The following is a 24,027-nucleotide window of genomic DNA, read 5'->3' as shown; positions in this document are numbered from 1 at the left end:
AAGTCTCCAGGGCCGAAAGCCTTAGCCCCATTTTACAGATAAGAAAATAGGCCCTGAGGAGGGAAAGGCTTGTCTGAGGACAAACATGGCAGAGACAGGATCCTAACTCCAGATCAAGAACTTAGGGTAGGACCCTTGTTCCTCTGTCCCATGCTGCCCTCTGGTTTCTGAGAACTGCCAGGTCCTGGATCCCGGGGCAAGCACACCCCCAGGACCAGGTGTTGTCTGCCACCAGCAGGAGCTGGGGGTGGGAATGCAGGGCTGGGCTGGGATAGAGGCCTTTTCTGAGAGGAGACCAGTGTCTCAATGGGCAGTGCTAGGGGGTGGGCAACTGCAGGAACAAACATGATGAAGGAAGAGAAGAGAACAGAGAGAATGAGTGAGAGAGCGGGTTATGGCCCAGGGAAATGAAGCAACAGGCCAAGGTCACAGAACCAGGTAGGGGTGGATTTGGGGTGGAGCCCAGTCTCCTGGCGCCCTCCTGAAGTGAGCAAACATTAGACACTCAGCCCCTACCTGTCTCCAGGCTGCTCTCACAGCCAGCCACATAGGCTGGCGGTCTGCTGCCGGTGGCAGGTGGTGCTGACTCAGTGAGGCTGCCCAGTGCGATAGGATCCTGATCCGTGGCCATCAGTATCAAGTAGCTAAGGGGCAGGGGCAGCCGGAAGTGAGCCAGGAAGCCAGGAAATGGATTCACTTTCTGAAACCGGGTGGGAGAGGCTTAGCCGTCCCCGCCTCATTGCCTTCAGCAAAATGAGCCCCAAGAGGACTTTTCTAGTGACATTTAATGCAAGGCAAGGTGACTCTGGTGGGCCTTTTTCATTTCATATACATACTTGCACAACAAAGATAATGGGTCCTTTTTGTAATTAATCCAGACGTAACAAGAAGTACATAAAGCAAAATAGTTGACATGTGAAATGAACCTTCCTGTGATCCTCTGTGTCGCTTTCGGGTACCTGTCCATCAGAAATAAAGGCTCTGCGTGCCAGACAAGGACAAGGAAGGTCACCGCAGTATTTCTAGCTGCTGTGGGGATGTTCATCGGTGGAGGAATGCATGCAGCTGACCCAAAACACGGTCCACTCACAGCAGCCAGTGCTTTCTGGGTTGGATCAAGAGGGATGCACATGGTCTCGTTGTCAACCAGCAGGGTATTATGCAAAGTGTATTCTCACATGCATAACTAGAAAAAATTGACATATAGGAAGGGACTTCAAAACACTTATGGGAAAATGCAATGAAAACATAATGAAAAATTCCAAGACTCGATGAAGCCTGGATACACACCGACATTACACGTGTACACACACATCCTCTCATACATGTGTATATATCTCTATATGAATAAGCTTCCAAAAATTGGTGGGCAAAGGCATCCTATGCTTAGCTAAAGACTAATGATGAAACCGTGAGTCCCCTCCTGGCGTGGAGCGTGGATGGACTTGGAGAACATTCTGCTGAGTGAAATTAGCCAGTCACAAAAGGGCAGATATATTATATGAGACCATTGCTCAAAAGGAAAAACCAGGACAAAATTTCCTACCTGAAGAAACGGACTGTCACCATTACCAAGGCAGGAGGGGAAGGAGGAAGCTGCAGAGGTCGGCTAGAGCTGCAGGGTCAGCAAACGGGCTGGAGAGCCATCTGCGGCTCTGAAGTAGAAGTGATGGAGTGAGAAGCATATTACTCCTGTTCTAAGTCGTTGGTGGCTGTGATTGTACAGCACTTCTCGATAGGATCGAACTCTTGTACGACGTGTGGATGAAGTACCAAGAAAACTTTATTTTTAAAAAGAACAACACAAAAAGGATCTTATTTAGATGATGGTGATTTCAGTTGTTTGTGAAAATGTATTCCTGACGCTGGAATAATTTACAAGTTGTTGTGCGGACAAGATGGGCTCTTCTGTCTCAAAAGTGTGCCGGTGCCAGGGCTGGAAGGTAGCAGGTGAAGCAGTGGCCTGGAAGATAGCAGGTGAAGCAGTGGGCTGGAAGGTAGCAGGTGAAGCAGTGGGCTGGAAGGTAGCAGGTGAAGCAGTGGGCTGGAAGGTAGCAGGTGAAGCAGTGGGCTGGAAGGTAGCAGGTGAAGCAGTGGGCTGGAAGATAGACAGGTGTTATCGTAGGCAAGGGAGGCAGAGGGAGCAGAGACATCAAAGTGGGAAGGGCAGGACAGTCTATTAGGATGTTTGACAAGTAGTTTTAGCTTGTTGAATACAGAAATTATCTTAAATAATTTCTAATTATTTAACCCCATCTAATTCACAATAGAAATTCGCAAAAGAAAAGTTTAAGAAAAATTCCATTACCTTTGGGAAACAGATTACAAAGATCTACATATAACCTCTTCCCTGGGGGACGGACAGAGAAGTGGGTGAAAGGAGATGTTGGATGGTGTAAGATATGACAAAATAATAATAGTTTATAAATTTATCAAGGGTTCACGGGGGAGAGAGGAGCAGGGAGGGAGGGGAAAAGTGAGCTGATACTAAGGGCTCAAGTAGAAAGCAAATGTTTTGAGAATGATGATGGCAACATATGTACAAGTGTGCTTGACACAATTGATGGATGGATGGATTGTGATAAGAGTTGTGCAAGCCCCCAGTAAAATGATTTTTTAAAAATTCCATGACCTTTTTAAAACAATTTATTTTATTGTGAATTAGGATCAGATCACTTTGTTTGCATCTAACAGCTTAAACGACTCGTGGCACCTCCCAGTGACTTTGCTCTGCTCCCCCGCCTGCTCCCCAGGTTCCCCATATCCTTGTGTAGTGCTATATGCTCGCCCTCTTCACCAGGCTAAGCCTAGCTCCCCTCCCGGCGGTTGCTTCCCCTTTCCACCCTAACCCTTCTACCCCTGGTGACCAGTGAAGTCTATTTATTTTGGTCTGAGGCCTTTTCTTGATTAATTTTTAAGGACAGTGGTCTCACAAAATATTTGCCCTTTTGTTTTGGGCTAACTCGACTCAGTGCCCCGCCCTCCTAAGTCCTTCCCTGTCACGCGGTGTATCCCAGCTTCCTCGTTGTTCTTCAGCGTGTTCCACTGTGTGTCTGTCCCAGAGTTTGTTCATCCATTCGGATGGGCTTCCAGGTGGTTTCCATCTTGTTGCTTCGGCGCATAGAGCTGCGGCGCACGCCGGTGTGCAGACAGTCCCTTCTTCTGTGTCTTTATTTCTGAAGGGCGTAGTGCTATTGCCGGTCGCTCATTCACCACTTCCTCTCCCACGCCGCTTCCCTCCTGATTGCTCCATTACTTTTCATTCCCTTTTTTCTCCCCATGAACTCTTTGAAGCCCCTGGGTGTGTATGCACGCACTATCTAGATACATGTGGAAGAAGTGCAGCCGGAATGAATGCTCCTTAGAGGCGTGGAGGGCAAGACTGTCTCACACACTTCGGACATGTTGTCAGGTGACGCTCGTCCCCGGAGGAGGACATCACGTTTGGGAAAGCAGAGGGCAGCGAAGGGAAGAAGGAGTTGGACAAGATGGATGGACACACTGACCGCCACAAGGGGCTCCGGCAAAAGACAGTTGTGAGGATGGTGCAGGATGATGTCGGAACTGCCCTGATGCCACTTAAGAACAACATATATGTCTGTGTGTGTGTGTGCCAATTATCATGGACTCCGCACCATAGGCATGCCTCTTTTAAAATAGCTTAAGTCTACCCGAGCCTTTTGCACAAGGACTGGTTCGAGGCAGTAGTGTCAGAAAAGGCAGCCTTGGTGGGGAGAAGCATGAAGCTCCTGCCTGCTACTGTGAACCCCGGAACGGCTTCTCGCGGGAAGAGGCTGGGGATCTGTCTGCGCACACACACATGATCGCCCCCGGAAGCCCCTGGGGCCAGCTCAGCTCCATGCTCTCCGGGGTCTGAGTCAGAATCCCCTCCACAGCATGCCACCATCACGACGACAACGCAAGAAAAGATGCACAGTGAAATCCGCAGCAATAACGACAAGGTGCAAGAGACTAGCACACAACCGTGGAAATACAGAACACCCATTTCAGGGGAGACCCTCTGCTGGGAGGGAGAAGTCAGGGGGAGCGGGCAGGACAGGGAAAGTGCCTGCATTTGCAACATTTTATTTCTTAGTCTCCTGAGCTTAAACAAAAACCAAACTCACTGCCATCGAGTCAACGCTGATTTATAGCGACTCTATAGGGTAGGGCAGAACTGCCCCTATGAGTTTCCGAGACTGTAGCTCTTTGCTGGAGTAGAAAGCTCCGTCTTTCTCCGGCGGAGCGGCTGGTGGTTCTGAACTGCTCACCTTACACATCACAGTCCAATACTTCACCATTATGCCACCAGGGCTCCTATTATATATATATATATATATATATATATATATATATATATATATATATATATATATATATATATATATATATATATAATGTTCTTTTAAAAATTTATTGTGAGGTGGGTGAAGGTTTACAGAGCAGATCATCCGTTTCCCCTTCAGCATGTCATGTACATGTTTCGTCTCTTTCACTGAGATCCCTCAGTGAACATCACTCATCTGACCCCCTCTCCGTCCTGCCTGTTCCCACGCCTCTTTCTTCACCAGCCTTCTGAGCCTTGTCCTTGGACAAATGCTGCTCTTTTGAGCTCAAGCTGCTGAAGGGTGGCATCGTTTTTTGGGTCATAAATGCTGCCAAGCAAATGTTCCAACGTGTGAGAAATGAAAAGCAACCCAAACGAGTCAGGATGTGCCCACGGTTCCAAATTCCACAGGGTCCGTTGAGTAAAAAGCAGGGCACAGTAAGACTCTTCCACGCCAGCCTCCCCAAATCCATGGCCGATCTGCTTCTAGGGCTGTGTCTTTTCTTGCCACAGGTACCGCAGCCTGTCTGCCAGTCCTTCTTGTTTATCTGGGATTCACTTGAAGCCGGGTTGCGTCTATGAGCAGCTAACTCTTGGTTGGGAGGTGTTGTAGGCAGTTTTTCTCCCGGGTTTATGTGTCGTCATTGTACTTTGCTAGCTGTCTTCCTTGATGCACAAGTTGTACATTTCCACCAGGCTGAGCGTGTCACTCATTTCTCCCTGGAATTTACTTGTCTGTCACATTTAGAAAGGCTTTCTCCTCCCTGGGGGAACTTGATATATGATCTGCATGTCTTCCCCCAGAGTACTTGTTACAGCCTTGCTTAGCACATTGTCTTAACCCACCTGAACTTTTCTTTATGTATCGTGTGATGTATGGTACTGTGTTGGTCTTCTGCCCTAGCAATCGATGGCCATTTGTGTGGCTTACAGCAGCAGGCAGGCCTCACAATCCGCGTCCTGGGGACCAGCAGTTTGAACCCACAGTGTCAGCAGGGCCACATTCCCTGCTGAAGACGCCCAGGAACAGTTTGTTCCTTGCTGATCCAGCTTCTGAAGGGTGCAGGCATTCCTTGGCTTGCGGCCACATAACCTCAGCCTCAGGCCCTGCCCTCACGGAGCTCTCTTCTCTCTTTCCTGCTTTTGTTTCTTGTAAGGACACGGGAAAATCCAGGGAGGTGGCATTTCAAGAGCCTTAACTGGATTAAATCAGCAAAGGCCCCTTTCCCAAAGACAGTCTTATAGTTTCCGAGGTTTAGGACGTGGGCATAGCTTTTTGGAGGGTCACTATTGAATCTACAGATACCTGCCATCGAGTCAACTCTGACTTATGGGGACCTTCAGGGACCTGGATTGACACAGTGGATACACCCACAAGCACCCACATAACAACATTGGTGAGGATGGAGCAGGACTGGGCAGGGTGTCTTCTGTTCTGTTGTACGTAAGTCCACTGTGAGTCTGATATGGCATCTCACCGCAGCCACCCAGCAATGACTCCAGGGCCCTGGTGGCGGGGTTGAAGCCATGAGCCATTCCTGAGGAGGAAGATGCAGTTGTTGCTCCCACAAATATCGACAACCTCAGAAACCCACGGAGGCCGATCTAGTCTGTCCTGTGCGGTCTCTTGGAGTCAGGGCCGACTCCGTGGCAGTGAGTTTGGTTTGGGTTTTTGAACAGTCGGTTCTCTTGACAGCTAACTGAAAAGCAGGATCTTGGAGCCCATCCAGAGACTCCTTGGAAGAAAGGCTTGGCAATCGACTCTCAAAATAGCAGCCTTTAGAAACGTTACGGAGCACAGTTCAACTCCGATACACACGCGGGTCTCACAGAGCGGCAAGGGGTTTTTATTGACCCCAATACAGGGTTAACGTGTCCTATTTTCTAAGTAACTCTCACTTCAAAGTTTTTGTTTATTGTGCTAAGTTTTCTCATCTGACTTCCTGGCCAGCATTTGGACCCCCCGATTCCCTCGGATGCACCGCACTGCTAACCTCCTGGTCAGTAGTTCAAACCCACCAGCTGCTACTAGGGAGAAAGATGAGGCTCCCTGCCCGACAGCCTTGGAAACACACAGAGGCAGTTCTCTGTCATAAAGGGTCGCTATGTGTCCGAGTCAATTCGTTGGCCACGGGTGGGTTTACCTTTCGGTACCTTTGAGAGTTGCATACTGTCTCTAGATTGGCCCTTCATCTTTATGATATAAAATGTTTTCTTTACAACCTGTGCTGGCATTGACACCTCACCCTCCTTGGTCTTCCCTCACTAGGCTGCACCTGCCGGTGGGCTACCACGGCCGCGCCTCCTCTGTTGTGGTGTCTGGCACCCCGATCCGAAGGCCCATGGGACAGATGAGGCCTGATGATTGTAAGTGTCCCCACTGGTCCGGGCCTGCAGGGCGCCCCCCACTCTGCATCTGCGCCGTGAGCTCCACGGCCTGCCACGCTAACAGCTTCCTATCTGCTGTCCTTCCAGTGAAGCCTCCCGTGTTCGGGGCCTGCAAGCTCTTGGACATCGAGCTGGAAATGGTGAGCTGTGCTTCAGGGCTTGGCTGACCTGTACTTCTTTGAGAAAGCGCCGCCGCCGAGCTCTGGGGGGTGGCTGCCCCAAACAACCAGCCATCTTCCTCTCCTCAGCAAATAATGGTGTTTTGGGGTGACCCAGGGTCCCCACTAATGCACTGGATTAAGTGTTGGGCTTCGAACCAAAAGATGAGCTCTTGGAATCCACCCTCTGTTCCCTGGGAGAAAGATGTACCGTCTGTTTCCATGGAGATGGACAGCGTTGAGGCACCCTGGGGAACAACTCTGCTCTGGCTTCTAGGGCCGTCCTGAGACAGTGTGCTTGACCTGGATTTCTGGGTGTCCCCACCTGGCTGTAGGGACTGTTATGCCCCCACCCCTGACCTCCACCCCTTGAATCTGGGAAGACAGAGTCTGGGGACTGGCCATTCCAAACCCGCACTTACCTAAACACTGAGATAACTGTAATACAGAGAGCGATCCCAGATGCCCGCCTCGACGTTTCCCCAATGGTAACATCTGCTTAATTGCAACACAGTGTTGCCAACAGGATAGCCATGTGGCACCAGTACCCAGAGTGCCGCAGGCTACAGGGATGATCATTTTAAGGGGGACCCAGGCCTTCAGGCAGCCTCCAAGATGAGGGAGTAGGAGGGTGCTGGGATGGAGGAGCTGAACTGGAGGAGAAGAGACCTTGAGGGCCGTGGGTGGTGCCCTCAGGGTGCTGCCAGCGGACAGATAGCCAATGGGCAAGCAGGGCCTGCAGTCTTTCCCATCCCCCACTTTTAGGTGCTGCCTCCAGATCTGTGGGTGTCTCCTCACTACAGGGGTAGGAGACGTGGCTGTGGGACCGCCCAGCACATAGGGCTGCAGCAGTGGGCATACCAGGGACAGTGAGAGGCACCAGCCGGGGACCCAGTCTGTTTTGCTGCAGTTGCTGGCATCCCGGCTCTCCAGACTGGCCCTCAGGCCTCTAAGGGTTCATCCCAGGGTTGAGAAAAGGAGTGGGTGGCCCCTATGGGGTAGCAGGACCTCTCCAGCAAGCCCGCTGGCCCTTGCCACCATAGCAGGGAGCCACGTGAGAACCAGAGAGGGTCTCCTGGCGCCGATGCAGAGAAAGCCCGGCCGCTGTGTGGAAAGGCTTGCCCATCTGGGCCCTGGTGGGGTCTGGGGCTGGGTGCCCGAGTAAAGTCGAGACAGCCGGGGCTGAAGGACAGTTATGGGCAGGGAGCACAGAGTAGCGGACTTGACAGGGAGTCGAATTTGCCCTACAGTGGTGCCCTTGGGTGTTTTGTTTTTATCTTGATTCGGTATTTAAACAGCTTCACGGAGCAAATAAAACTGACTCAGGTGTCGCGAAGCTCCCAGCTGAGCTTGTGTGCCTTTGGCAGCGATGCTCCTGTCTCAGAGCTGTCCCCAGGGATGCCGGAGGTTGCTGCCATGTTTCTGTCGAGGACGGGCCCGGGGTGTAGGGTTGGAGGTCTTGGAGGTCTTGGAGGGCAGGAGGCATTGGCTGGCGGCTGCCTTCTGCTGGCTCACGACATGAAGACAAACTCTGGGTGTTTCAGGTGTCAGACCCGCATGTAGCTGTCAAGTTTTAAAATGTAAGATCCACGTGGGGCGTGAGGCTGCCTGTGGACCGGGACGGGGACTGGCGTGGGAGGTGGGGTCTCTGGTGAGCCCCGCAGACCATTCCCTGGACGTGCCAGGCCCTGCGTGACAGGCTTGGTTCCTGGCTGTGGTGTACAAGGGTCAGCCCTGTGCTTGGGCAGCGTCATTTTAATAATCCTGCCCCCATGGCAGGCTTTCTTTGTAGGCCCTGGGAACAAATACGGAGAGCCGATCCCTATCTCCAAGGCCCACGAGCACATTTTTGGAATGGTCCTCATGAACGACTGGAGTGGTAATGACGGGCGCTGGGGGCCCTGAGGTGGAATTCCGCATGCCTTCAGCTCTGTAGCTGGGTATCCTTCCCAGAAGCCAGCAGCGGTTTTCTGTGACTGGTGCTGGTCCCCAGAGACAGGCAGTATGGTAGCCAAGTGGGTGTGGGCTGGGATATCCAACAGAAAGCCCAGCTCCTGAGTTAAGGGCCTGTAACTTAGCATAAGCACAATAGGGACTCAGCGGACACCGTAGCTAGTATTTATGGAGCACTGTGGTGTAGTGGTTACGCAGGGGGCTGTAATCTGAAAGGTCAGCAGTTTGAAACCTGCAGCTGCGCCTAGAAAGAGTTGAGGTCTGAGAAACTCACAGGGACAGTTCTCCTCTGCCCAGTAGGGTGGCATGAGCTGGCACCGACTGGATGGCAGTAGTTTGGCATAGTTATCATGTACCAAGGAGCCCTGGTGGTGCAGTAGCGAAGTGCTCCGGCTACTACCCTGGAGAAAGAGATGGCAGTCTGCTTCCATAAAGGTGCCAGACTCGGAGGCCCTGCGGGTGACCCTGCTCTGTTGTGTGGGATCACAGTGGGTCAGAGCGGACTCTGGGGCAGTGAGTTTGGGAGCTGTGCTGAACAGCTCAGGTGGGCTGTCCCGTGGGATCCCTATGGGATCCGGGTAATATTTTTATTGTTGCTTGGCAGAGGAGGAACTGAGGCACAGAAATGTTTTAGTTGCTGAGCTCCGCTTTGGAGCTAAGCAGCCGAGCTGCTGGGTCTGTGCGCCATGCCGAAGTGGGGGATGGCTCCCTGAGTCCCAGGAAGTGTGTGCTTTTCTCAGGGTGTAAGGATGAGCTTCCGGCCCCTTGTGGGAGTGGGCACCCTGACAGCTTTGAGCCACCATGGTACAGTGACCCCAGAGGACTGCTGGGCTATGGGGAGGCTTCTGCTGGCTGTGCTCCTAGTGAAGGGAGAGGGAGCCTGGGACATGGCCTGCCAGCTTCTGTGTCCTCACTGAGCCCTCTCCTGCAGCTCGAGACATTCAGAAGTGGGAGTACGTGCCCCTGGGGCCATTCCTGGGGAAGAGTTTCGGAACTACCATCTCTCCGTGGGTGGTGCCCATGGACGCGCTCATGCCCTTTGCTGTGCCCAACCCGGTGCAGGTAAGTACAGTGGGACACCCCTAGACCCAAGCTGCCATCCCAGGAATGCAGACACCCCAGGAATGCAAGCTCTGTGTCCACAACCTGGCCATCACCAAGGGTCCTGGGGAACCTGGTCACCTGACCTCCAGGCAGCCCTTCGCCCTCCCCATCCCCTGCACAGTGCTTGGTGAAAACACACCATTTTGCAATCTTCGGTGTCCTCTGAGGCCAGGGGAGTCTAGTGCCAGTGCCTCTGTGAGGCGTGACCCTCTTGGCACCATTACCTTGTGCCATCCGACCCCTGCCCTCCTTACCACCTCTTTACCACCTCCTATGGGGCAGTCTTCTGGGACAGTACCCTGCCAGAGTTGTCGGCCCCCAACTGCTTTTGTACCAGCCTTCCAAGATGCCAGGCCGGCATGATATCCAGCCTGCACCATTCTTGTCACTTCTGACCTATCCAGTTAATGTTTCTCTGTATAAAAGCTCTCGTTTTAAAACTTAAGTCATGTATTTTTTAAAGGAACCCTGTCCCCACCTGGCACCCACTAGCCACAAGGTTCAAATGATCATAAAAGGAAACACAAAGCCAGGAGTTGCCCAAGGCGATCGATCCCATGTGCCCTTGGTGGCCTCCAGAGCTCCCTCTGAGAAAATACTGCTCTGGGTGGAAGGGTCACGTTCCCGCCAGCAAGGGAGGCAGGTCTTGCTACTCATGCCCTTCATCTTCCAGGATACCCGGCCTGAATGGGCCTCGCCTCATTCCCATCCTCGGCCCTTCCACCACCCCTTCCCTGCCTCTCCCTTCCCCTGGCTTTCAGGATTGGCCTCTGTGACCTTTGACCTATGGATGCCCCTCCCTCAGTGTCGGATCCTGACCCCCACCATCCAGGGACAGGCTGTGGTGCCCAGGTTCATGTGCCAAAGCCCCCACTGGCCATCCACGCACCTGTGACATCTGTGTTGTGCTCTTGTCCCCGCCCCTCCTCTAGGACCCCAGGCCCCTGCCATATCTCTGCCATGACCAGCCCTACACGTTTGACATCCACCTCTCTGTTGCTCTGAAAGGTACTGTCAGGGGTCTGGAGGGTGTGTGTAGGAGCTCAGAGGGTGGTAGGGGCGGTGGGGGAGGGGGGGCACCAAGTGCCATCGACCGGAGAGCTGAGCGGCAGCAAAGCAAGGAGTGCGAGCTACCTCCCTGGAGATGTGTGTGACTTTTGCAATGGAGAGGGAGTCTTGGAAGACCCCTGCTCTCCCAGCGGGCTACACTGGCCAGTTCAGCTCAGCTCCTAGCCTTCGTAGCAGAATGGGTTATGTATTGGCCTACTAACCTCAAGGTCAGCCGTTCAAAACCACGAGCTGCTGCTCTGGAGAAAGATGAGGCTTTCTGCACCTGGAAAGATGAACAGCTGTGGCAGTGAGGTTGAGTTGAGCCTCTGCTTGCCTTGCTCTCCAGCGCCCCCTGCTGGACCTCTGCGCACACACTGCAGTGACCCCTCACCCGAGGGATGTTGTTTCAAGGGGATTCCTGTACTGACCTGACAGTGCCTGCACTAGAAAGCGCCAGGGCTCGGAGCCCGAGGGGGCGCCGCACTCGGACTAAGTCCCTCTTCCTTCGAAGGCCCGGCTAGCAGGCCAGGCATGGCCCCTGCTCCTGTGACCACCTTTTCCTAGTAAACATCTAGATGTTTCTCCTGCTCAGGTCCCATCTTCACACCAGGCTCAGCTGTGTCCTATCTCACTGCCTGTGCCAGGGTGTGGCCCTTTACAGGGGTGCTCCCAGCCTGCCCCAGCCCAGCTCCAGGCGCATACTCCACAGCCTCCGCCCCTGTGTCAGATGAGGCTCAGAGGAGGGAAAGGACAGCGACAGCAGCCTCATGGCTACCAGCGTGCCTTGGGAACTTGTGCTGGTTCCTGATTGGGAAACGGAGTCATAGAAAGGCGGAGGGCTTCACAAAGCAAGGCTGGAGCAACTAAAGCTTACAGTCTCCAGGCTAGACTCCCCTTCCCCACGCCTGCCTCCTTGGAGCCCATTTCTGTCATGCTTTCATCCCGGCCCTTTGTGTCATCTGCTGGAAACCGACGCACGCAGTGTGTGCACTCCCCGGAGGGGGTAGGGCTGTCACCAGAGGGCAGTGTGCAGAGGCAGACTGATCTGGAAGGAGGAGGCTCAGGCACAGGCTTTGTTTAACTCCATTCCAAAGCCTGCAGTTCTTTCATCCTGTGTTGGCGTAGGGGTGTACAAGTTTGGTGAAGTTCAGGGCCAGGTTGCCCAGGGGGCCTAGGAAGCGCACCTCGGGTCTGGGAGGCATGGTTGCCAAGGGAAAGCCAGGGCTCGGGAGAAAGGCAGATTCTGACCATGGAAGACATTTCTATTAGGGCTCAGGAATGGTGCCTACTATATACCTGGTGCCTGGCCTGGCATGGGTGTTCCTGGAACGTTGTTGAACTGTAGCTTGGAGGGAGGGTACTGATGCCCCACGCTGTCCACAGGAATCTGATCCATTTGGCACCCCAATCCTTTATTGCTGCCCCATGATTGTGGGAGGGGAAGCAGGGGCTTGTGGGTAAGCCATCCTGGACTTGGTCATATCACATGTCTTTCGGTTCCTCCTACCTTATGAGTCTAATCGAAGCAGTCAACTTCCTTTTGTATGAGAGAGAGTTTTATATACCTGTTGGGCTGCTACCCACAAGGTCAGCACTTTGAAGCCACCCGCCATTCCTTGGGAGAAAAGGCAAGGCTTTCTAGTCCCATAAAGAGTTACAGTCTAAGAAACCCACAAGGGGCCGTTCTGCCCTGTCTTCTAGGCTCACTATGAGTCGGTGGCGGTGAGTTTGACTTTGAGCTGATCTGTTTCCTGGATCTAAGTGGAATTCTGCTGGACAAGGAAGCTCAGGCCACAGAGTACATCATCTTTAAGACCTTGGCGGTTCATTTTGCTTTGCGTTCCCCCCCCCCCCCCCGATTGTTGGTACTTCATTAGTGGTACTTCTCTTCAACAGGAGAAGGAATGAGTCAGGCAGCTACCATCTGCAAGTCCAATTTTAAGGTAAGTTTTGCAGCTGGGAGTAATTGGAAGTGGTAGAAGGCACAGGAGGATGGCATCTCTTGAGGATCTGGGAGGAGGTCTCCCCTGATGAGGGCGGCCTCTGCCTTGACTTCTTCTGATACGATAGCTTACTTTTGTTTTTTCCACCCCGCCCCCCCACGGTCTGTTTTAAAGGAGCGGAATCACACGCCATGAATTATTTTGTGTCTCGCGTCTTTTGTTTGGACAGTGCATTTGTGGGACTTGTATGTGTTCGTGTTGTTATGTGTCATGGTAGCTTGTCATTGTCATCACGGTACAGAGTCCTCCTGTGTAAATTCTCCATAATCTCTCTATCCATCCATTCTAATACTGGTGGACATTTGGCGAGTTCCGTCCTCCCGATTTTACAAGCAGAATGACTAGGCTCATTTAATGCACATCTCTGGTGCACAGGTGCAGACGTTGATTGGTTCTATGCAGGGGTGGAATTGCTGAGTCATATAGTGTATTAGTCTAGGTAGACTAGAGAAACAAATCCATAGAAATTCGTGCATAAGAGAGAGTTTTATATAAAGGGTCATTGTACATTAGGAAAGCATCCCAACCCAGTCCAGTCCAAGCCCATAAGTCCTATATTAGCCCATATGTCTGCTACCAATCTATAAAGTCATCTTCAGGCTCACTGAACATATGCAATGATGCCGAATGCAGGATGATCATGGGCCAGTGGGTAGAAAGTCTTTGGATCCAGCGGCGTAAGCATTTCAGTGCTGGCAGGGGTCTCCGCGTGGCTTCTCCAGTTCTCAGGGCACGGGGTCTATCAGCATAGTGCTATGTGTCTTGTCAGTAGAGTGTCTCCAAGGGAGTGAGCAGAGTCTCTCCCACCTCCAAAGAGGAAAAACCAGATTTCCCAGAATTCTCAGGAGAAAGTCATGCCCACACAGAGATCTCATTGGCTGTGATCCACTTGACAGACTAGACTCCACCCCTTCATGCATAATCCTCTCAAGTCCCGAATTGATACCAGATGATGTAACTACCACATATAGTGTGTGTGTATATATGAAGGGGCTTAAAAACACCTTGGAAAAATTCTATCATCGTTTAATTCCCCTTTTCTGAACTTTTTGGAGCCCCTTTGTATATGGTAAGGATCCCCAGTGGCACTGTGGGTAAACATCAGACTGCTAACCACAGGTCAGTGGTTCAAACCCACCAGCTGCTCCTCAGGAGAAAGAAGAGGCTGTCTGTTCCTGCACAGATTTTCCGTCTTGGAAACCCTAAACAGGGTCGCTATGAGTCGGATCTGCCTCAGTGGCAGTGGGTTTGGGGGTTTGTCTATGTTCACTACCTAGTTCTTCAAAACCACGGTACCAACGAACATGCCCCTAGTAGTGTCCGACGAGCCTTTCAGGGGCTCCACATTTTAACAGACTAGTCGTGTTACCTGCCTTTTCCATTGTGGCCTTTCTTGGGGATTGTGGTTTGAATCTGCATTTCCCTGCTGATTAATGCCGGTAAGGACGTCTTCGTGTATTTCTTGTTTGTTGAAAGAGCCCTGTTTTCTTCATTGCTCTTTTAGTTTAGCCTTATTCTGGGCTCCTCAAGCCAACCAAAAGGTGCCCTGGTGACGTAGTGGCTGCAAGGTCAGCAGGTTGAGCCACCTGCCTCTCCACGGAAGAAAGATGTGCTCTCTCCTCCCACACACGGTGACAGTCGCGCAAACCCACAGGGGCAGTTCTCCCCTATCTTTCAGGGGGGCTATGAGTCCGCATTGCCTTGCTGGCAGTTAGCCAGCAAAGGAGCCCTGCTGGCACAGTGGTTTAAGTGTTAGTTGGCTAACCAAACGGTCAACAGTTCAAGCCCAGCAGCCGTTCTGTGGGAGAAAGATGAGGCAGTCAGCCTCCGGGAGTTACAGCCTCCAGACCCCTCTGGAGCGTTTTTCTCTGTCCTGTAGCATTGCCATGGTGTGGTGGAACTGGCCCTGTGGCAATGGTAACGGGAAGAAATAAGGGGACCCCTTGGGGGCTCTTGGAAAAGGACCCATTTCTCAGCCTTCATTTCCCTGAAGGAGTCGCTTTTGGAACGGTGGTTCTAAGAGGCGGTGGAGAGGCACCGAGAGAGGATCCGCACTGCTTCTGAGAATGTCCATGGTCAAGGGATGCTTTGGTGTCTGTTGTTGGGTGTCTTCCCCAAAGCAGGTGGGGCCTGAATTCATAGGGAGCATCTCTCATGAGTAAGGGGACCAGATTTTCACATTGGTAAAGCGGGACACCATTGATAAAACTCATATCCTGGTGAAATAGCCACATGGCAGCTGAAAACCGTGTACCCTAGCTTGTCGTGCATTCTTTCCAAAAATCGGGACTTTTTTAAAATGCCACGGAACTCAGGGAGAATTGTTCAAAATTGGGACTGTCCCACCAAAAGAAAGACGTCTGGTCACCTTACTCATGAGAAAGATGCAGCCCATGGCCACTTGGGGCTTGGGAGTAGCTAGCGGGCAGTGTGACAGAGCACAGCTAAGCATGTTGCACCCTGAGGGACGAAGCATGGGTGATGGCTCACAGGAAGTACTTCTAGGAAGAGGTGGGTTGAGGCCAGACGTTGAAGGGGTGGAGGAGCTGGGCGTGGTTAGGGAAGGTGGTGAGAGGAAGGTAGGAGGGGGTCCCTAGCCAGCTCCATCTGGACAGCCTGCCTGTGCTGCCAGGGCCCTGGGGGTGCTGGCTAGAGGGCAGCCTGTGTGACAGTCTGGGCTTGGCTGCAGCAAGGAGCCCCGGGACAAGTCCTGCTGCTCCTCCCCAGTCCCTGTCCCCCTGTGTCCCTCTCCCACAGCACATGTACTGGACCATGCTGCAGCAGCTCACTCACCACTCTGTCAATGGCTGCAACCTCCGGCCTGGGGACCTCTTGGCTTCTGGAACCATCAGTGGACCGGTGAGTACTGGGTTGCCTTGGCTGCTCAGACAGAGTGGGGGCCCCCAGCTCACCCCTGAGAAGAGACCCAACCCTTAGGTCCTGTACAATAAACTTTGCCGCCCCTGTAGTTTCACCCATCTGGGTATGTGGCAGGGGTTTCTCTTCCAGAGTCATACCTGCAGGGGCTGGCAGACACATGAGAGGTGGTGGCCCTGTCGAAAGAGGGCAGAGGCAGAGTGGCGCAGGGAAGAATCAGCAGACCATGACAGTGTTTGCATGTCCCCTTTGCACGGTGCACTCAGCCGGGATGAAGTGCCCCAGCCTCCACACACCCTTTCCTTCCTCCCTGTGCCCTCGTGAGCCTGTGGCAGAATCATGAACGCTTACAGAGGATGACTTTGGGGGGCCTCATGGCTCCCTCTTATTAGGTGGGACATCTCGTTCCAGTCGGAGGGTGGTACACATAGTGGACTCCGGGCAGGAGGTGGCCTCAGAATGGGGTTTGCTGGTTGGGGGGTTGTTGAGTATGCAGCAAAGGGATGCTGTCAGTGGGAGCCCCCGCCCCCCCCCAGGGCTCACCCACCAATGGTAAGCACACTCCACCCAGAGGTGCTCCCCAAGATGTGACTACCTTTAGTTTCTCCTCTTTTTCCTGTGACGAAGGAGCCAGAAAGCTTTGGCTCTATGTTAGAGCTCTCTTGGAGGGGGACGAAGGACATCAAGCTGGGGAACGGGCAGACCAGGAAGTTTCTGCTGGATGGGGATGAAGTCATCATCACAGGTGAGGACTGCCAGCCCCGCGGGGCCCTCTCCGGGCGCAGGTCTCCCCACGGGCACTCCCGTCTATTCAGAATGCCATCTGTTCTTCCCACTCGGATCCTGTGCTCTGGTTGTGTCCTTTCCCACAGCCTTGGCGACTGCGCAGGGCCTTCAGATCTGTGTGTCCTGCCAAAACCTGTTTAGTTATTGTGGATGGATACGATTCGAATTGGGCGGCATCAGCCTGCACACACCCGTAGAGGGGACCGTGAGGGTGGGTTATGCACCACAGACTCTTGTCCTGCTGGGTGCTCAGGAGACAGAGTTCCAGGCAGTTGCAGAAACAGAGCCTGTCAGTCTAAGGACATGCCAGGCATTTCCCAGTCGGTCCCTAGGTTCCTGCTCTTCAGAACTGGCTACACACAGAATTCGCTCAGCCCGATGCCTGGGGTAAACCTAGGTCCACTAAGCTGCGTACTGGGAGAAAGACGGGCTTCCTACTCCCGTGAAGAGCGACAGTCTGGGAAGCCCACAGGGCAGTTCTACTCTGTCCTATAGGGTCGCTTTCAGTTGGCATTGGCTTGATGGCCGTGAGGACATGAGTGAAGCTGCTTCCTTGGCCGTTGTTTTGACTTGACGGGGACTTCAGGAGAGCAGCTCCTTGAAGGTTCAAGGTTCAAAAGGATACCTAAGGGCAGATGACCCGAGCCGGCCACCTCAGTTAGTGAGTCCTGAGATCTGGATTCCAGGAGCATCTAAACGGTTTTGTCCAGACCACATCACAGCATCCAGTGGTGGCCTGTTTTCTCCCCGAGCGAGGTTAGGACATAAGGTAAGACTCCTTGTTATTCTGGACTCTGCAGCAAACTCTTATCCAGAATCTGGTGGACAGTGGCTGGGCTCTGGGAAGGTGTGGATGAGTTACTGAGTGAGACTTCCTGGGGCTATGGGGAGGGGTCAGAATGCCTCCATTGGACACTGCCGTCTACCGAGTGCCTTCAGAACTGGTTGGTTTGGTTGCAAGGCACAGCAGTCCTCTCCTCACTCACTGGGGTAGCTTCCTGGGCCGAAAAGGACTTACTATAAGCCTACAGGGTACCTCCCAGGCCGGCCCTGGGGCAAGAGGGTCCCCTGGCTCTGCTTTCTGGATCCCTCACCTGACTTTCACCTCGCCATGAGCATCTCTTCCATTATCCCTCTGTGCTAATTATTTATTTTAGAAGAATTCACACCAGACTCTTCCTAAGGAGGCGGAGGTTCAAGATGCCCCAGATGTCCAACTTTCCCAAGCTGTTATGCAGCTCCCTTTCACCCCACCCCACCCCTGCTTCTCCCCGTCATAGATGGCCCTCACCTCCCTCCCTGGGGTCTTCAACAGGCCGCCATGTCGGTCTCATGGAAACCCATGAAACTTTAAGAAAAGATCTCCTGTGCCAGTGGGGGCCTTCAAGCCACAAATCCAAAAGTCAGGCCGAGAGGAGCCAAACTCAGGGTCCAGAGCCAGTTGCCAAATCTGTGTGAACGTCAAGTGAAGACCCAGTCAGGTTCCAGAGGTCACAAAAGGGAAGGCTTTGGTGGAGCCATGGCTTTTGTCTTTCAGCGCACCATCCCCCCAATGAAAACTCAAGTCACACCCTCAAATGGGGTAGAGCCCGAGGATACAGCTACCTCACTCTGTAACTGAGAACAGCCTCCAAGATGGCATCATAATCACAGGCATGGAGGCTGGCATTTACCGTCCATCATAACAGGGCTTGTGGCATAAGAGATGACGGCTAGAAGGGCCATATGAATGAACTGACCACATCTCCCCAGTTTCAGATCCACTCGCTCTCCGGGTTTTTCTTCCCTGCCACTCCAGCTCTCCCTGGGCTCTGGCATGGCCTGGCACCCACTGAAGCACAACTTCCCGAGTTTCTCTGATAACAGCTCCCTTCACAGTCCCACTGCAGTGGCTCTGTCTCTTGGTGTGTGTTCTGGGGAAAGAGACTCTGGTTGGCTCTACTTTAGCCCTCTCTAGGCCATCCCGCTGCTTTTGGAGGCCATGTGTCACAACCACCCCGTCCCCACTCCCCTGTGAGAACAGCTCGTTCATCTAGGAAAGATAAAGAGCGGCAGCCGAACAAGCAAGAGCTGCCCTGCTGTGCCCCAGCCCTTGAGCAGCCACTCTTCTAGAAGCTGCCACTGCTCACCATCCAGCCCGCCCCACCCTCCCAGCCCAGCAGAACACATAAAAAGAGGTGCCTGATTTTAATGTGTCCCCTACAGAGGTGGATTAGTGCGGGAGACATGGGTTGGATCCCCAGCCTGTTCATCTTATGAGCAGCCACAGGCCATTTTCCTGTGGAGGTTTCCGTGTTGCTAAGATGCTGAACAACATTTAGTGGAGCGCCCAGCATCAAACTAGAAAGAAAGTCCTGGCGATCCACTGCCAAACACAACCCCCCAAAGCAGCCAGTGGAGATCTTAGGGATCCCAGCAGTCCAGTTTACGGCCCATCGTAAGGATGGCGCAGGGCCAGGCAAGGTTTGCTGCCCGGTGCATAGGCTCACCATGAATTAAGAACTGGCTCACTCCTCTCTGCAGTCCGTGGCGTGTGTGTTGGACATGGTTGTTGGCTGGTGGACCACATGAAGTGGATATGGGAGAGAAGGTGCAGGCAGCAGGAAAGACGGCAGCAAATGAGAGTTCATGGACTTAATTAAGTGCCCATGCTGCCCCTAAGACCATATCTCTGGCAGAGTTCTCTTGGCACAGTGGTCATGTGCTCGGCTAACGGAACCCACAGCCACTGCGTGGGAGAAGGATGTGGCAGTCAGTTTCCAGCGAGATTCCAGCATTAGAAACCCGACAGCAAGGCCATGCTACTCTGTTCCGTAGGGCCTCAGTAAGTCAGGATCAGGCAGTGGCACACAACAGCCACAACAAAATTCCGATAGCCCTACTGCTTTGGTGGTTAGGTGCCGCGAGTCTGTTCTGACTCACAGCCACCCTGAGGACCACGGAAAGAAACACTGCCCAGTCCTGCGCCATCCTCACACCTGTTCCCGTGTTTGAGCCTGTTGTCACGGTTGCTGTGTCCGTCCATCTTGTTGAGGGCCTTCCTCTATCGCTGCCCCACCACGGTACCAAGCATGATGTCCTTCTCCAGGGACTGGCCTCTCCTGACGCCGTGTCCAACGTACATGAGCTGAAGTCTCGCTGTCCTGGCCTCTAAGGAGCATCCTGGCTGCACTTCTTCCAAGGCAGATTGGTTTGTCCTTTTAGCAGTCTGCGGTACTTGACACACTCTTCTTCAGCATCACAGTTCAAATGCCAGTTCCATGTTCAATTGTCCCATGCGTGTGAAGTGATTGAAAATACCATGGCTTTGGTCAGGTGCACCTTAGTCCTCCAAGCAATGTCCGCCCCTTGTAACACCTTACAGAGACCTTGTGCTGCAGATTCACCCAGGGCAGTGCACACAGCCCTCATTGTTCTTAGGGGCCATCGAGATGCCGACAACACACAGCGCCCCCGAAGCACAGCAACGAAACCCTGCACGGCCTGCCCAGTAGTCCTCCTAGCTTCTCTCGAGTTACAGCAAAGCCCAGCTATTGAACCAGCCACATTGTAGGCGTGCCCGCCTTGTCATTGCCCTTCCCATGCGCACGGCCTGTGGTATCGCCGTCTGGTTTCATGGCGTGGCAAGCACAGGCCGAGAGGGGGAGGCTGCTTGCTGGAAACCACACAGCTAGCGCAGCTTGGCTGAAGTTCAGACATTCTGGTTCCCATGCCCAGTTCCCATGCCAGCTTTGCTTCTGGCTTTGAACTTTGTCCCTGCAGGGCTTGCTAGACCTACTTCAAGGCCTTTGGTCTTAGTTCCATGGATTCAGTGAAACTATCTTCTGAAGATATGGTTTGGGGGATAAAAAGGTGGGGATAGGTTGGGAAAGGAGGAACCTAAGGCTTCAGCCTTCTGTTGCTGCTGCTATACGGGCCCGAGACTAGACCAGGCAGCTCTTCAGGGCCTGGGAGAATGTACAGGCAGACGGGATGCACAGATGTTCTCAGTGTGTGGGCCAGAGAAGGTGGAAGAAAGGAGCCAGATGCTGTGAGAATCATGTACCTGTTTGTTTATACATTGCTTTGTTTTGGAAATTGTTGACAGAGGCCAGGCAAGGACATTTGGGTCAAGGTAATTCCATGATCTGAAGCAGCGTACATTGGCTGAGGGAATTGGGAACAGACTGGTGGAATTCCCTGGAAACAAGAGTGAAGAATGATAATTTGATGACAGAGGAGGCATGCATTATATCTTAATATGAAAGGGCTTCAAAGAGTTTGTGGTAAAAGTATTATCTTTTCATTACACTTTAATTTTTAATAATAGTTTTATCGGCATAGCTTATACAATCCAATATATTCATTCATGTACAATTCTGTTGTTCAACTCCATTGCGTTGAGTTATACAATCATCAATGTTGTCAGCTCCCCTCATTCCATTTTTCTATGAGTTTTTTGGAGCCCTTCTTTTAAAAAAAGGAAAAGACAAAGGGAATTTTATGCAGAGGGAAACAAGAAGTGGATGTAGCCAATATCTGGGTGCTTGTACTTCTCTGTGGAAAAGAGAGGCGGAGTAGAGAAACGAAGAGATGCTGGTGGAACTGGGGAGTCAGAAGTGTTTTGAGGCTGATTACCTTCTATGGCTCTGTGGTCCTGGCACTGCTGAGCCACCTTTAAAAAATCATTTTATTGGGGGCTCGTACAACTGTTAGCACAAGTCATACACCCATCCACTGTGTCAAGCACATTTGTACATTTGTTGCCATCATCATTCTCAAAACATTTTTTCTACTTGAGCTCTTGGTATCAGCTCCTCATTTTCCCCCTCATGAACCCTTGATAATTTATAAATTACTATTATTTTGTCATGTCTTACACTGTCTGATGTCTCCCTTCATCCTCTTTTTTGTTGTCTGTCCCCCAGGAAGGGGGTTATATGTAGATCATTATGATTGGTTCCCCCTTTCTACCCCACCTTCTCCTGACCCAACTGTTATTGCTACTCTGATTATTGGTCCTGAGGGGTTATCTGTCCTGGATCCTCTGTGTTTCCAGTTCCTCTCTGTACCAGTGTACATCCTCTGGTCTAGCCAGATTTGTAAGGTAGAATTGGGATCATGATAGTGGGGGGGGGGCGAGAATTAAAGAACTAGAGGAAAGTTGTATGTTTCATCAGTGCTACACTACACCCTGATTGGCTCATCTCCTCCCCGAGATCCTTTTATAAGGGGATGTCCAGTTGCCTACAGATGGGCTTTGGGTTCCCACTCTGCACTCCCCCTCATTCACAATGATGTGATTTTTTGTTCTTTGGTGCCTGTTACCTGATCCTTTCGACATCTCATGATCACACAGGCTGGTGTGCTTCTTCCATGTGGATAGCATAAGACATGTCAAAATAATAATAATTTATAAATTATCAAGGGTTTGTGAGGGGGGGCAGAGAGGGAGGGGAAAATGAGGAGTTAATACCAAGGGCTCACAAAGAAAGAAAAATGTTTTGAGAATGATGATGGCAACAAATGTACAAATGCAAATTGGATGGATGTATGGATTGTGATAAGAGTTGTACAAGCCCCCAATAACATGATTTTTTTTAAAAGGGTCTTGTGTAGCAGATTTACCTAATGCTATGCATCTTTCGATCTCTTGACTGCTGCTTCCATGAACATGGATTGTGTATCTTAGCAAGAGGAAATCTTTGACAACTTCAAACCTTTCTCTGTGTTTCATGATGTGACCTGTTGGTCCAGTTGTGAGGATTTGGGGTTTCTTTACATTGAGTTGTGATTCATACTGAAGGCTGCAGCCCTTGATCTTCAGTAAGTGCTTCAAGTCCTCCTCACTTTCAGCAAGCAAGATTGTGTCGTCTGCATATGGCAGGAGGTCAATAAGCCTTCCTTCAATCCTGATGCCACACTCTTCTTCATATAATCCAGCTTCTCTGATGACTGGCTCAGCATGCCAATTGAATAAGTAAGGTGAGAGGATACAACCCTGACGCACACCTTTCCTGATTTTGAACCATGCAGTATTCCCTTGTTCCGTTCTCACCACTGCCTCTTGACCCACGTACAAGTTCCGTGTGAGCACAATGCGGGGTTCTGGGATTCCCATTCTTCTCGAAGCTAGCCAGAGTTTGTTTCGGTTCACATAGTCATTTCCCCCCTAGCCAACTTATTATTAACTAGAAGGTGATCTTGGTGGTTGGATTTGGTTCAAGATTTGAAGAGTATCCAGGGCATTGGTCGGGATTCCTTCTGTCTCAGCCAGTCTAGTTAGTAGATTTGCTTTGTTGTTGTTGGTTTTAGGAACTTCCTTCCTCATTCCCCTTCCTTCCTCATTCCCCTTCCTTCCTCATTCCTCCAGGTCCGCCCATCATTGTGGCCCTGTGTGGAACAGTTGGTGATGGTAACCAGGCACCATCTAGCCCTCCTCATCTGGTTGAGGAGGCCTTACTTCATGTAGACAGTTTGTCTCAAGCTGGTTCCTTCTGAGTCACTGGTTTCCTTTTTCTCTGTTCTGGAAAAGTAGAGATCAATTGTCACCGCAGAGACAGCTGTTCACAGCCTTGTAAGACCCGGGACACTATTCCCCAAATGAGAACGTCATAACAGTCTGTGGATTACATTATGCCAATGGGACAGGCTCACTGCCACCGAGTCAGTGCCAACTCATAGCTACCCTCACAGGGAGAACTGCTCCTGTGAGTGTCAGAGACTGTAACTCTTGATGGCAGTACGGAGAGCCCCGTTGTTCTTCCATAGAATGACTGGTGGTTTTGAACTGCAGACCTTGTAGTTAGCAGCCCAACTCGTTCCCGCTACACCATCAGAGAAATCCAGTCCTGCAAGGTGCTTGGTTATGTCTAAGGTTATGCCCCACGTTGACCCGCCCTCTTGTTTGAAATGCACCCTTGGTATCGGTGACTCTTTCCTGGGTCTCCTCCTGCTTCTCTGACTGAGCCAGCAGATGTCTTTGCTGCACCCCATCATTGCTTTGCTCTCTCTGGTCCCCAAATCAAGTTCTAACCACTGGAAATGGACCAGAACATTCAGACTGCTGACACCACTAACAGGTGCACGTCTGTCCTTAACACCTGTTAAATGGTAGGTTCCTGACAAGGTAGCTACTATTATTGTACCCATTTTCCAGATGGGGAAACCGAGGCCAAGAAAGCTCTATGCTTCCCCACGATTGCATAGGTAGCATAGGGTAGAGCCTGCCAGGACTTGAGCCCAGATGGTTGGGGGACAGCTGTTCAAGTCCACCAGCTGCCCCATCAGAGGGTGATACGGCTGGCTGCTCCTGTAGAGTTATAGTTTTTGCACTCCTGTGTCGGGTCACTAGGAATCAGAATCCATGTGATGGCAGGGAGTTTGGTTGGGGCTTCTTTAG

The 24,027-nt window shown here is 51.9% G+C and overlaps 1 protein-coding gene across 1 annotated transcript in view; it reads left to right on the top strand.

Moving 5' to 3' along the window:
• Window positions 1-24,027, top strand: part of FAH (fumarylacetoacetate hydrolase) — a 47,942-nt gene that overhangs the window by 19,121 nt on the left and 4,794 nt on the right. The window contains exons 6-13 of the mRNA XM_075535341.1: window positions 6,597-6,694; window positions 6,803-6,855; window positions 8,653-8,752; window positions 9,758-9,888; window positions 10,863-10,938; window positions 12,877-12,923; window positions 15,741-15,842; window positions 16,488-16,605. Of these exons, the coding sequence (XP_075391456.1) occupies window positions 6,597-6,694; window positions 6,803-6,855; window positions 8,653-8,752; window positions 9,758-9,888; window positions 10,863-10,938; window positions 12,877-12,923; window positions 15,741-15,842; window positions 16,488-16,605 (725 nt within the window). The remainder of the gene's footprint in view (window positions 1-6,596; window positions 6,695-6,802; window positions 6,856-8,652; window positions 8,753-9,757; window positions 9,889-10,862; window positions 10,939-12,876; window positions 12,924-15,740; window positions 15,843-16,487; window positions 16,606-24,027) is intronic.

Source organism: Tenrec ecaudatus, chromosome 17 (genome assembly GCF_050624435.1).
Source record: "Tenrec ecaudatus isolate mTenEca1 chromosome 17, mTenEca1.hap1, whole genome shotgun sequence".
NCBI classification, from domain to species: domain Eukaryota; kingdom Metazoa; phylum Chordata; class Mammalia; order Afrosoricida; family Tenrecidae; genus Tenrec; species Tenrec ecaudatus.
Note: the sequence above shows the minus strand (reverse complement) of the source record. Positions and strands in the feature narration are given on the sequence as shown.